The 14,310-nt window shown below is 34.5% G+C and overlaps 1 protein-coding gene across 1 annotated transcript; it reads right to left on the bottom strand.

Moving 5' to 3' along the window:
• Window positions 1-396: 396 nt before the first annotated feature.
• On the bottom strand, window positions 397-2,834 carry LOC128508447 (macrophage mannose receptor 1-like). Its single transcript, XM_053479791.1, has 4 exons — window positions 2,495-2,834; window positions 2,042-2,383; window positions 660-751; window positions 397-489 (listed from the first exon to the last, which is right to left on the bottom strand). The coding sequence occupies exons 1-4, from the start codon at window positions 2,832-2,834 to the stop codon at window positions 397-399; spliced, it is 867 nt and encodes a 288-aa protein (XP_053335766.1).
• Window positions 2,835-14,310: the final 11,476 nt, after the last annotated feature.

Genomic DNA, 14,310 nt, shown 5'->3' with positions numbered 1-14,310 from the left:
ATCAATCTATTTATAATACTTTTTTTTTTAGTAGTACAATACAACAGCTTTACATGAATTTTTTTATTGATATTACAAAAAATAGCAATACAATACAAGTATATTATATATAACTGTTAAAAATACACATACTTTCATTTTATATTTAATACCGTATCTTGACTATGATACACTGACCCTGTATTTGAGCAGACTGTGTCCAATGATCACTTACAGCAAAAATTAAATATTTCAAATAGTCAAAGTCAAAGTGGTCATTCAACTACAAAGCAATAAAATATGATTATTCTGCTCTTTCTGGTCAATCTTGTCCTACGGTCTTCCCTCCTAATAAAAGCATTAAGGTAAAATAAATTTTCAGTCAATTTGAAATCTGTTTGTCATAAAGGTAAGCTTTTATACCTTGTAGAAGATGTTTCCGTCTGATTGCATCCTCCATGCCACTGTGGTGTTCTCCAACATGCTATTTCCTTTCAGCTTCTTGTTGATCTGAAAATCAGAATAACGATTAAATTACTTAAATCAAAAGAATTAAATGTAACAGAGAAAGACACAAAAGTCCTAAGAATGAAATACATTTAGGCAGTTGAGCAGTGAGAAATTATTTTTTTTACAGCACACAAAATACCACAAAACTTGAGAGATGTCCTGTGACTCACATGATCTAAAATGGACGACTGAACAGTTGGATCAAATAGACTCAGATCAGACTCCACCTGCAGTCTTACTATCTGTTTCTTTATTTGGGGAGCTGTGGAACACACACACACACACACACACACAAACACACAATTTTTCTCCTTTCTTTAAAAAAAAGCACTTTAAGTCAGTCTGTTTTGTAAAATATCGAATGAAATGAAGTTACATTTTTCATAATTCATTATTTTTATTCTAAGAAGGTCTTACAAATCAGTAACATAAATTTGTTACAATACATAAATTTATTATCTATGTATCCTTATCTTTAAATATTCTTTATATTTAACTTATAATTGTTGATTATTGTATCTCTGAACTAAAATAAAACTCACTTTGTCTAATTTTAAATTTAATCTTGAAGTTTAAACTGTAAACTATGTTTTGGGGACAATCACTGTGCATCAATTATCAGTAAACAAAAATATGGTAAAAACATAGGCATACTGTACATGAGCCTTGTGTGTCCACGATCTTGTCACCAGTTTACTGATATATAACTGCTAATCAGTCTTAATTATTATATTAATACTGTTACTATATTATTATCTTAAGTCTTGATTCATCTTTGTGTTTGTATTAGTGTTAATTTTGTCAGCTATTTTTAATTTTAGTCTTATTCCCGGGATAAATGTCCCTGATAGTTTTTATCATATTTAGTCAATTTTATCCTATTTTTTACTTCATTTTTAACTGCTCAAACAATTACGTATAAAATGCACGCACACACCAATGAGACGCACAAACAAAGTCTCTGTGCACACAGTTTGTGTGTGCATGCGCGCATCTCGTGTGTGTGTGTGTGTGTGTGTGTGTGTGTGTGTGTGTGTATTTGAGTTTGATTTAAGTTGTATACGGCGCCTCATAAAAATGGGCCCAAATATCCTCCATTCTCTTTGGCTCAAGTGATACTGCTGTGATGACGAAGAGTTAAAGATGTCTGAGCTTGTAACACAGGATCACTGCGCGTGCAAACTTCCCCTGATACAACGCATTCCGTGACTTGGCAAACACTACTGCTCGTGCTATAATGAATGAACATCGTATCGCAGCGGATTGGGACAAAAAAATTAAAAAGACAGATGTTTTATTAGTTTTCTTTTTTAAACCACATTTTAATCTGATCTTGTTTAATCGATATTGCATGCTGATTTTGTTGTTGTGTCACTGTGCATTGATATCCGTGACGTCTCGTCATTGTCTCGTCTTAGTCCAAGGAAAAAAATGTCATCAACAAATATTTTGTCATTAATTTCGTTGACGAAATTAACACTGGTCTGTGTGTATATATAATTCTTCCTACTGACTTGATATAAGTAGACATTGCTGAGAAAAACAGACCTACTGTAATAACAGAAGAAATAATTTGAGTCGGTGCATGATGAATCGCTGAACTGTCCATTATTAAGCACTGCACAGTTCTGTTTGCCATAACGGTTATCGGGTTTTCCAGGAGCCCACGGGATGTCTGTAGCATTGCTCCCATCTGACCATTTCCAAGTGTCTCTGTATAGCCCAATCCAGGAATAGCCCTGCGTATACTGTATCAGCCCTAAAACCTCATTGTCTGAGCTGTTAAGAGAGCTGGCCAAATCTGTGTAATGTGTACGGCAATAAACCCGAGCTTGAAACCAGGTGAGCCAAGGACTAGCAATGCCGATGAACTTTTCAGGGCCAGTGAAATTAGCTGAAGATAAAAAGGAAACAAATTATTGTGTCTCTGAAAAACCTGGAAATATGATATTAAGATCCAACCCATAAGGTAAAAAAAACTACCATTAATGCCAAACTGACTCACCACTGTAGCATATGAAGGGTCTTTGTCCTGTACAATCTTCATCCCAAGAACAATTACCAGAACCTATAATACCACAAGATTGCTTTCCACCCAGATTATCAGGCTGTCCACCACACCAGTGGGAAAAACCAACGCTTATCAGTGGGAGATTGCCTAAGGACCAGCGCCAACTATTGATGTCATTCCACAACCCGACCCAGGTAGGTGTTGTTGCTGGTAGTTGTTTGCTTGCTGCTTCTTTATTCAATCTTGGCCAATCGGTATCATTTATAATTATTGCCAGGTCAGTGTGCATCGCCCTGCAGTAATTCTGTGCAACAGGCCACGTCGCCTTCGTCATGATCAGTTCATATACATGAGGAACATTTTGCAGGAAGGCAACTGAGACCAGACCTGTTCGTGATTTTTAAAAACAATAAATTTGACTAGTTAATATTTGAATACAGATATTTAAAGTAATTAAATTAAAAACATTAGCAATGTATAATTAACAATCCAATCCTGTAGTTTAGATTAGGGATTTTTTTCAGATTTTGCCTTTTCCCCTCTGTAAGCTCCTTCTTCTGAGGATATGAGTAAATAATACCAGAAAAAAAGATGTACAGGTGGAATTGAGGGGATACATGTTACATCAAACCTCAATAAAATATTTGATATTGAAGACATTTGGCAAATGGCATATATAACAAACCATTATATACAGAATTAAATAAAATAAATGCAAACCTTATTGTCCATGTTTAACTAAATTCTAAATACAAATTTTGTAAAAATCATATAATATCTACCACATTATACTATACACTGGACAATAAAAATGCAACTGGAAAATAGAAAAGGTTCAAATGAAGCAACTATAACTGCATTGTTTTTTATAAGGTACATCTGTTCTACCTGCCTGATAATCAAATCAGCATTTTTTCATGAAGTTTATCAGTGAAACAGTGTATCTTTAATTTCCAAGCTCAGTTTGCTATTTTAAATTTCATATTTAAAATATTATATATTTTATAAAAATAAATGGATAAAATATTTCATAAGTATGATAAATACATAGCTAAGGCACACTGTTAAGTTAAAAATAAAAGCATTACAGCAAATAATAAACACATAGTAATATAAACATATTGTTTGTTTATTGTTTTTTAATTATTTTAAGGTACTAAGATAAGAAATTTACTTTTGTTGGAAACTCCATACAGTTTGGTGAAATCAATTATAAATATAATTAGCAGTAAATATAAAATATGTATTTGTGTAATATTAATTATTCTTTATAAACTTTACAATAGATTAACAAACATTAAATGAGACGAATGCTCACCAGTGAGACAAAAGAGAAGAATAAAATTCAGCTTCATGATGGGCAGGTAACTAAGGGAGAAAATAAGTATCATAGGTTGAATTAGTTATTTTTTCAATTTTTTATATTATTAATATAGCATTTGAGTTACAAGAACATAATTAGTTATGTAATTAGTTAGATATTTTTCTTCTTAGTTGTAATTTGCCTTTGATGGTCAAAAAACTGTACAGCAATCAATGTACTGTATGTCAAATAATATAATATATATACATACAATAATAATATAATACAATAAAATTATAATAACGATGTATATAGACATTTGTGTTTATGTAATGTACCACAACATTTTAGCTACAAATATTCAATCATGCAAAGGATTTAAAATGCAATGGAAATTATGAGTTCTATATATAATGAGGTCAGACACTGATGTTGGACGAGAAGGCCAGGCTCACAGTCTTCGCTTTAATTCATCTAAAGGTGTTCTTTTGGGTTAAGGTGCAGACTCGGTGCAGGCCAGTCAAGTTCTTCTACACTAAACTGGTTTATCCATGTCCTGTGTGGGGTTGTTTTGTAGTCACTGGGCTTGGCCCCTTACTTCTAGTGAAATGAACTCTTAATGCTACAGCATACCAAGACATCTTGGACAATTTCATGCTCCCAACTTTGTGGGAACAGCTTGCGAACGGCCCTTTCTGTTCCAACATAAATGTGCAACTATTAAATCCTATGGATTAGGAATTGGATCTTACTCAAGTTCCTGACCCCAACTTCCTAACTGGGATAGGCAAAAAAAATGTGCTGTAAGGTACATGTGACAAATATAATTGAATTATGATTATAATGGAAAACAGAACAACAGGTAATTCTGCAATACTTGAGACCTGCTGCTCTCCAAAGATTAAGGGTTTGATTAGTTACTTACTGTAATAACAATGCAGTGTGTAAAAATACTTTATTATACTTATTATGAGCAAGGTAAAATATTACCTGTCAATATATTTTAAATTAAGGTAGCACCTAAATATTTACCTTTGTCAATTTTACCAGTAAAGTTAAACAATGAGCATTAAAAACCTACCTGTAATCCCTACTCTGGTGTTTCTTCAGTAGCTTAGGTTGAGCTCACAGCACTCTTTCCTTCACCTGCCCTTTTAATCCTCACATTTACTGTGTGTGTGACGTAGACTGATTTCCATGTTACTATAACCTTTCCTTTAACTGGAACCTCATTTATGTAAACAAAACCAAATGCTGACCCATAAACCTAAACTTTCAGCACAGTAGGAAAAGATGTAGAAAATCCTTGCAATAATCAAACAAGATTCAACATGCAGTATTATAAAATCACCCTTGCCTCATCTCGGTGAACTAGGAGGCAGCCTTTCTGAGCAGTAAGGTCAAATCTACCCTATTGCAAAAACAAAAGAAAACATTTGAGGCACCTTATATGTGATTATTTCAAAGCGATGGATTTACAAAGGATATACAAATTATTTTATTTAAAAGTGAAAAGGTATATAATATAATAAAGGCCAGAAACATGTCAAAGTTAAACTAAAGTTAAACTTAGAATGTTAGGAGATTAACATTTGAATACATTTGACAATTTGAATAAATTTTCTTGGCAAATAAAAAAAGCACTGTTTTCCTGTGTTGAAATAACATATAAAACAAACTTTTATGGTTCGCTTAACTCACAATTTACATTTCTAAATATCATACGCTAACTAGATGCATTATTATTATTATTATTATTATTATTATTATTATTATTATTATTTTTTCTGGCCATGTTTCTTCCAAAATGTTGTGGGATAAGCATTATCGTTCCAGGTTTTAATATGTGTTAACATTCTTTTACAAATTCCAGTAAATTTCTTAATTGTTTATCTTTACCTGATGCAGTTCAATAAATAGATCCTTCTCTTGGCCAGGCAGTGTAGAGGAGCAGCAATCAGTGTCACCATAGTAAACATAATAGACACTATTTTGTTGGCAAAACAACTTGCAAATTAAATGCTAATGACAATGCAAAACTGCACACATTAAATTGTGTATGGCTGGCTGGATTTTGAATCAACATGTCACTTACCTATTCTGCATAAAAATGACACTGACTCCATTTAAATTAAGATTTACTGGCAGGACTGTCAAAGGCCCATATCTCTCTCACTATAACATAGAAAAAGGCCACCAATGTTTAATCTGTCCACATGTTTATCAAAAATAGTTGCTTTTCTATATTTTAAAAACATTTCTGTAACTACATAAGTATAACAGGACCAGTAATATTTATAACATACAATTATATATTTTACACAGCTTTGTAAAACAACTAGGCTAATGTATTAACCTTTTTGTTAACCTGTGTGTAGATGTTTGCTTAAGCCAAACTGAGACAGACTGTTTTTGTGTTGATCACGAATGTCAATCACCTGCAAATTAGCAGGTGTGTGCAGATGATAGGTGATTTCCATTTGGGGACACCCTCAAAACTTTAGCTTACTAAAAGCTTACAAAGCTAAAAGTACTAGGAAAATAAATCAATAAAAAGCTAATTAATGTGGCATAACCATTACATTTTTATAAAAAAGGTTCATATCAGACAGTTTCTTTTTAACCAGGATAGAGCTACTCTGGGTAAAACTATTACTCAAAAAAGTACTCTTTTTCAAATACTATCAAAAAGAATAAGCATGAGCTTTCATGGTAAATGTGTTTCATTCTTTCTCTCCTCCTACCTTTTAATAACTGTTTGCAGATGAATAATCGTCTGTGATTAATCACAATTTTAAAACACTCCGATTTATTGCAAAAGTATTATAAACAATAATAAGATTATTATTACAAAAAAGGTTGGAATGAAGAAACGAATGACAAACTAGTTTGAGGGAACAGATTGTGCAGGTTAGCAGATTATCATTTAACAAATGTTAAATTAAAATCTCTTTAATGGGACTGGCACTGCATGTAGTGGCTGGGTAGTATGGAGTGTGGCAACCAATCAACTGCAGAGCGCTAACCGGGATCCTAGGACAACCTAGAGCCTAGAAGCTTTTTGTAAACTTTCCATTTAGCACACCGGGTGATATTTCCTCAGTCATCTTATTACCCATAAGAAACCTGCCTTTATCATGCACAGCAATTATGGCAAGCCATTAGGGTCAATCTTGGTTATATAATTTATTTGCGTAAAAAACAATACTTGTAATTTTTTTAGATTAATCACGAGGTAAAGCACTGATATTGACAGCCCTAATCTATCTATCTATCTATCTATCTATCTATCTATCTATCTACTGTATATATATATATATATATATATATATATATATATATATATATATATATAAAACAAAATATAATTGCTCAACCAACCTTTGTGTTAAGGTGCCCTTGAATTTGTTTAAGTCTATGCAGAAGATTTGTTTTGCAAATCAGTACCATTCCTACAAATGTACCGGAGCAAAGCCCAATTCTTTGGACATTTGGGTTGGAGAACCTTGGCTTTCATTTCCCACTAATTTAAATGATTAAAACGTTGGAACTCATGCCTGACAGATGCCTGTTGTTGTTCTAGGTGCCTAATTAGATTTCTTTTTTTATATTTTATTTATTTCCACAGTTAATACACAGTACAGTATCACACTCATTGTTGATTTAACATTCCAGAGTTTATTTGAGTCCAACTGGACTCATAAAACACTGCTGGGTGTTAATTTTCCTCCCTTTTTATCCTTCCTCTCTCATTTAACCCTTTCCTACCCCATTTTTTATTAATAAAATTGCTGTCTATGGTGTAAAGTCTATGGTGCTACCTATGCACAAGGGTCAAGCGCTGTACACCATGGATCTCAGTATGTCTGACAGTAATCTTATCCTGGATGGCAGACTCATCAGTTAAAACTTAATCTCAGAAAAACCCTGTTCATCCCAGGCAATGTATCCTGCTGTCAGAATATTATGATCTCCCTGGACAACAATCGGATCACTACTTCACTCACTGCCCGTAATCTTGGGGTAACTCTGAAAATTCAACTGTCATTTTCTTCACACATTGCTTAACTTAAATCGCACCATGCACTGCACCTCGTTTTCTCTGATCCTCCAGCACTGCTCAGCTGGTCCCGCCATCTCTCAGAGATTGAAGAAGAAATGCATCTAGACTGTTTTCTGTTCTGGCACCTAGGTGGAAAAATGATGTCTGTACAGCCAGGGCATTGGTGAACTTCAAGTGACAACTAATGACCTACTGTATGTGTTTCTTAGATACAGTATTTGGGATAGCCCTCCTGTTGTGTTTTTTTTTTCACTTTTGACCGGGATCATTTTATTTCATTATAAATCCACAATAAAACTTGTATTATCACCGAGTGTTGTATTTGATCATTTTATCAACTTCAACTCTTGTGAACATTACATTTTTTGAACTTTGTATTTGCTTTGAATATCCTGTAGGCCACATTTACCTGAGCTAGTTTTTGACGCGTTTAGACCTGTTTTTGCGCACGTTTAAGATAATTTCTGTGTTTAAACTTTCTTCTATGCGCTCACTGTCATAAAGCGACACTTGCACGAACTGCAGCGGTGATATAGCTCATCAACTATCCCAGTCAACAAGAGACACCATCAGCGCGACACCAGCCAATCAGAAGCGGGAGGCGAGCAGATTCGGACTGTCTGATTGGCTCCCCAGTCGTCCGCTTCTAGTTTGAATTAACTGCTGGAAGCTGCATCGTTGTGTCCGTTCGTTGGTATCATTATTATTTAATTTTCATCGACATTCAAATTCAAATTCAAATTTTATTTGTCACATACACAGTCATACACAGTACGATATGCAGTGAAATGCTTAGACAACTGCTCGTGACCTAAGAATATGAATAGGAAATAAATATGAAAATTAAAATAAAGGGTAAGTTTAACTAGAGAAGAATAAAATAAAAATAAAAATATACAAATAAAAGTTAAAAATAATCTGTACACAAAATACACAATATAGAAAATATATGGAAAATATATGAAAAAATTTAAAACAATAAGAGCAGCATAAGGTAAATTTAATGTTTTTTGTTTGGTAGTTTAAAATTAAGTCCATAGTTTATATAGAATGTATTGTCTAATGTGTTGTTGCTAAATCTTATGTACTTTGCTTGTGGTTTAATGCTGCGTAGCTCTCTGCCTGTTTTCAGTCTCTGTGTAACAGAATCAACACACCAGGTTTAAACTAATACTGTACCTGTATACTCTAATACTAATGTCTGTCTGTGTTTGTGTTCACACAATTGTTTAAATTTTTGTTTGTGTGTTTGTGAGACAACCTGACTTTTGTTGAACACAAATAAACTATAGTAGTGCTTTTTCGTTACCTTGTGCAAATTAAATCTGTAGAACTCATGAATAAAATCTGCCTCATAATCACTGATGTAATGTGTTTCAAAAACATGTTATAGTGTAGAAAATTTAATTTCAACTTAAACACACTTAGTACAAAATTAGTTGTTCCCAAATAGCAAACTTCAAGTATACTAGTCATTAGTCTGGCTGCAAGTACATTTAAGTATGCTTTGGCATGCTGGGATTTAGTATACTTAGCATACTTTTTTTTTTTACTAGGGTATACTGCTTGAATGGGCACTGTCCTCTTGAACTGGTGAGATGCCTAACAACAGTGATGTCAGGACCTGGTTTGTAAATGAGTGGCAGGCAGTGGCAGGCGGTCTACCTACTTCTGCCAACCTTCCCTAATTGGTGCCAGCTTGTCCCGTTGACTGCGAGGTGGTCTACCCTAGTAAAAAAAAATTATATATATATATATATATATATATATATATATATATATATATATATATATATATATGCTAAATATATTAATTCCTAGCGTGCCAAAGCATACTTAAATGTACTTGCAGCCAGATGTGTGATGATAATTGATAAATACACTTGAAGTTTGCTATTTTGGAACAACTAATTTTGTACTAAGTGTATTTAAGTTGTAATTAAATTGTACAAAAGCACAATTTTAAGTGTATTAGGTATACGTTTGTGTGCTAAAGTGGAACAACTTTAAGTATATTTAGTACACTTAAAGTATATGGCTGTGTATACTAACATACATACCTGACAGGGATTAATGAAATTTAAGTATATATTTAATGTATTATAAGTACATTACAGCTATTTTTACTGCATTGCAACTACATGATTATTATAATATGAGTATATTCTTATTGCAGCAGTAGCATGCTGTTATACTTCTGGTAAATTACAAATACTGAAGAAGTACACTGTGAGGTTAATACAAATATACTTTATTGTATCATACAGTACACACCAGAGGTGGGACAAAGTCATTGTTTGGCAAGTCACAAGTAAGTATCAATTCATTGCCCTCAAGTCCCGAGTCAAGTCCCAAGTCAAAACAGGCAAGTCCCGAGTCAAGTCCCAAGTCAAAGGCCAACAAGTCTCAAGTCAAGTCCAAAGTCCTACGGTTTGACTTTCGAGTCTTTTTAAGTCTTTTTAGCAGAAAAATAAAATGTATACAGATTATGTATGGTTGTAAGATCTGTATTTATTAAACAAACCTTTTTTTTTTAATAAAAGAACATTGCTTAGATACATAAAAATACAAATGTTAGTAAATGCTAGTAGCAATGTAAAATGGTGGCACATATTCTCAATGAAGTAGGCTACTTTATACAAACAATAACGTTGTTTTCTTCACATAACATTGAAGAACTTTGCTCTCTACCTTGTGTGATACACTCACGTAGGCTACCTCATACAAACAATCTGGCTTTCAAAATCTCGATCAGTATGAACCAGGAGGGGTTTGCAGATTATAGTGTTTAAAAGGTGACGTTGAGGAAATGTACAGTCTCATTGATATAAACATGCAGCTTGTAAATTACTTAGCTGATAAGGTAGTCTTGACATTCATTCAAAACTTACCTCAAGTGTCTGTAATCTTCAATACTGCAATTTGTTTTTTGTTGACCACCTCGTAATTTTTATAGCCAAACGAAACTACCTTTGTTATCATTTCGCGAACTGGCGCGTTCACGTTCAGGGTTGCCAGGTCCCAGAAATATTTCCAGCCCAATGACAACTCAAAATCAGCAAAAATGGAATGAAAACTAGCCCAATTTTTCAGTGTCCAATCAAATTAGACAATGGCTGGATTTCCACAAAGGGCCTTAAAATAAATTTATATAAGTTTAAGTTTAAAGTATTGGCCTTTTGTCTCACCCAAATTCTTAATATCACACACTGTGTTTTTTTTTTTTAATACACAATCTCATACAATAAAGGTCAAATAAGAACATGTCCTCTCTGATATTTTCTGACCCTGGTCAGAAGTACTAACTTGTACTTAACTTAACTTAACTTGTACAACAATGAGAGAGTATGGTCCATTTCCTAGATCCTCCAAAAGGTCTTCATGTACTACTGGTCCTATCACTGAATTAATTAGTGTTGTGCATTTCGTTCAATGTAAACTAATGCCTTTTTTCGACATTTCTTCCACAACACTTCCTAAGTGGTCAACAGTGTAAGTGCTTGAGTGACAAGCAACATGGGCAGCCAGCTTCAACTCTGCCTCTTTCACAGGTGCATTATTTCTTAGAAAGGAACTGCCTGTGTTAAATAATGTTCTGGCATTTGAGAAAGGAGCCCCATTTTTTTTAATGTTTTTCAGTCGCAGCATGAGCTACCAGATCACCGTGGTAAGCTCTTACTTCACATTTGCAATATTTGCAGAACGCTTTTGTTGACGCTGAGGTGTTTGGTTGGTTTACATCTCAGGGACCCCTCATGTCTGTGTTTCCTTCTGGCTTTCCCTTTTAGTTATGCTGTCATAATTAGCCCTTCTGGAGTCCCTGGTTCCACTCTACAGTAAATATACATTCACCTTAAACCTTAAACCTTGAATTAAGAGCATATTTTGTTCCAGGAGCATGATTGTATGTCAAAACCCCTCTAAAATTAATAACACTTGGACGATAATCTTATAGTAGAAAACACGAGGTAAATTTGACTATATTAATTAACTTATGCTTTTACTATATGTTTTACGTAGGCGTCTGTCAGACAACGGTAATTTGTCTTCAGTCTGTTGAATTTTGCGGACGTGGACTCATCACTGTAATTGTTGTAACTGAAAAACGCTGCAATTTCTTTAAAGTCTTTCCACTCCGTGACCGCTAAAATCCGACACAACACCACGTTAGGCTACGTCTTAACTCATTTACATACCGATGGTGATTGGATGTTTACCGAGGGCTCAGGGGAGGTGTGTGTGTGTGTGTGTGCGCACACGTGCGCATAAACAAACAAAATACAGCTTTTTTTTCTCAGAGTTAAACGGAAAAGTGAAGTTTTTTAGCTGTTCAGTGTCACTATGCAGATGTTACACTCAGTGTAGTTACCGAAATCTTTGGTTTAGTTCTAATCGAGTGGCCACACATCACTTCCACATTTCCCTCGCTTTTATTACATGAATCTCGTGTAACTATAAACAGTAACCACTCTGGCCAAGTGAACCACGTTCCCCCCGATTAGGCGCGTGGTCCGTTGCCTAGCAACACTGAACGAAACGAGGCATAATCGTGGTGTTTGCTTTGGTTATGACATAGCATAGTTTATTATCTGCTGTAGTAGATCTGAGTTATTCAAATTCAATATTGTTTTAGCGATAATTTCATGGAAGTGAGTTCAGAACTAAATCGCTGCTCCGAGACGTTCAGAAGCTTTAAATAGAATGAACAAACTAATAAATTCTCTCAAGACGATATAAAATTAGGTAGAGCTTCCCTTTTTGTTATATTTCGAAGCCCCTAGATGGACAAAGGAAAAGAAAAAACGGCAGAAAGTCATGCCAAAAACTTTGGGTTATAATGCAAAAATGACTTTTTTTGTGTGCCGTTTTTTTTCTCTTCCTTTAGAGACTCTGTCGTAGGTTTTCTCAGTTGAATATGAAAAAAAATACCGCTGATTATCAACGCGGGAATGAACGGCGCATTGCCTAAGTGCAAGTTGATCTTGGGGCTAAACTATTTGCTTTGGGTGAAGGCGCCATCTAGCGATCATTGTGTGTCAGCTACAGCTTCCCATTCAAAACAATAGGTGGTCAAAATGACCGGTGAACCGCGTTATAAGTAGGTCACACTGGCGTTTAGAAATTCTTTTCGAGGCTGCGTTGGGCCGGTGTTATGTTTTGAGCGCCGGGAGATTTCCTGAAGCAAAAATCTCCGAAAACTACACTTGTGACACAATAACAGGCTGCCATTTGGAGAAACCAGAGAATAAAGAATAAAGCAGTTGTTGGGTCAAAATAACCCAACCAGGTGTTAATTTGTAAATGACTTACTACATCTCATATGTCCCAACATGAGCAACAAAACACTGTGTTTAAAGTACCCGAAATAACCCAGAATTTTGACCCAGCATAAACCACCCAACGATGTGTTTACAGAAACAACAGAGCATTTTTAGTGCGTCTTTTTTTTTTTTTTGAGTTATTGTAATGTTTTATTCTGAAAGTCTATTTTACCAGTTATTTCTGTGTTTAAAGTTTGATGTATTTTTTTATTAATTTTTTTAAATAACAATAAACAGATACAAACAGAGATAGACTATATAACAGTTAATTCTTTGTACAAATAAAATGATCAGCTAGTGAACTTGATCGTCTGTCCAAACAACATTTAACCAATGTTTGTTTTTTTTACTCATTATTATCCAATAAATATCAATATCTTGGGTTCAGATTTTTCATTTTTGTTGTATAAATTTCTCAGATGTGAAAAGTACAATCACTGTAGTATTTCTTTGATACAACATATTGTTAAGACTTTTTTATGACTTAATTATATTTAAAACTGCATAGAGTAAAAAATGTCACTTTGCGCCACCTGGCGGTCATTTCACAAATGACTTTAAAATGCAACTGATTTATTTTGGGTGCTGCCAAATAAATTACCGTCTACCGTCACGTGAGCGTAATAATCCTAAGTGATACTGATTGACTAAGATTAAAGAAAGAAACAACAAGGGAAGGTCTTACAACACTTGCCTGGATCGGATTGTGGAATGATGTCACTAGCTGGCGTTGGTCCTTTGGTGACCTCCCACTGAAGAATGCCACTTTTACTAACTGGTACCCTGGATATCCCGCTGGTTGAGAAGCAGGGTGTGTTTACCAGTATCCAGGTGCAGCCAATTTTTTGCCAAATTTATATTAATCCCTAGTCTTAAGCTATCCTGGCTTGATGCTCGGGCTTACTGCCAACAATATCAGACAGACTTTGCCGGCGCTCTTGGCGAAAAGAATGTTAGTGCAGGTGGCATCTTGTTATAATCCCTGGATTAGGTTATACAGAGACACTTGGAATTGGTCAGAAGGTACCAATGCTATAGACCTCCCATGGGCTCCTGGACAACCTGATAACAGTGGAGGAATTGAGAACTGTGTTTCTAACAGACTGTTCAGCGATTACCCCTG

The sequence above is a fragment of the Clarias gariepinus genome, chromosome 20 (genome assembly GCF_024256425.1).
Source record: "Clarias gariepinus isolate MV-2021 ecotype Netherlands chromosome 20, CGAR_prim_01v2, whole genome shotgun sequence".
In the NCBI taxonomy this organism is placed as follows: domain Eukaryota; kingdom Metazoa; phylum Chordata; class Actinopteri; order Siluriformes; family Clariidae; genus Clarias; species Clarias gariepinus.
Note: the sequence above shows the minus strand (reverse complement) of the source record. Positions and strands in the feature narration are given on the sequence as shown.

Coding starts and splice junctions, on each gene's coding strand:
- LOC128508447 (XM_053479791.1), bottom strand. CDS start 2,834: ATGACGAAGGCGACGTGGCCTGTTGCACAGAATTACTGCAGGGCGATG. Junction 752..2,041: donor TTATTTCTTCTGTTATTACA/GTAGGTCTGTTT, acceptor TGTGTTCCACAG/CTCCCCAAATAAAGAAACAG. Junction 490..659: donor AGTCGTCCATTTTAGATCAT/GTGAGTCACAGG, acceptor TCTGATTTTCAG/ATCAACAAGAAGCTGAAAGG.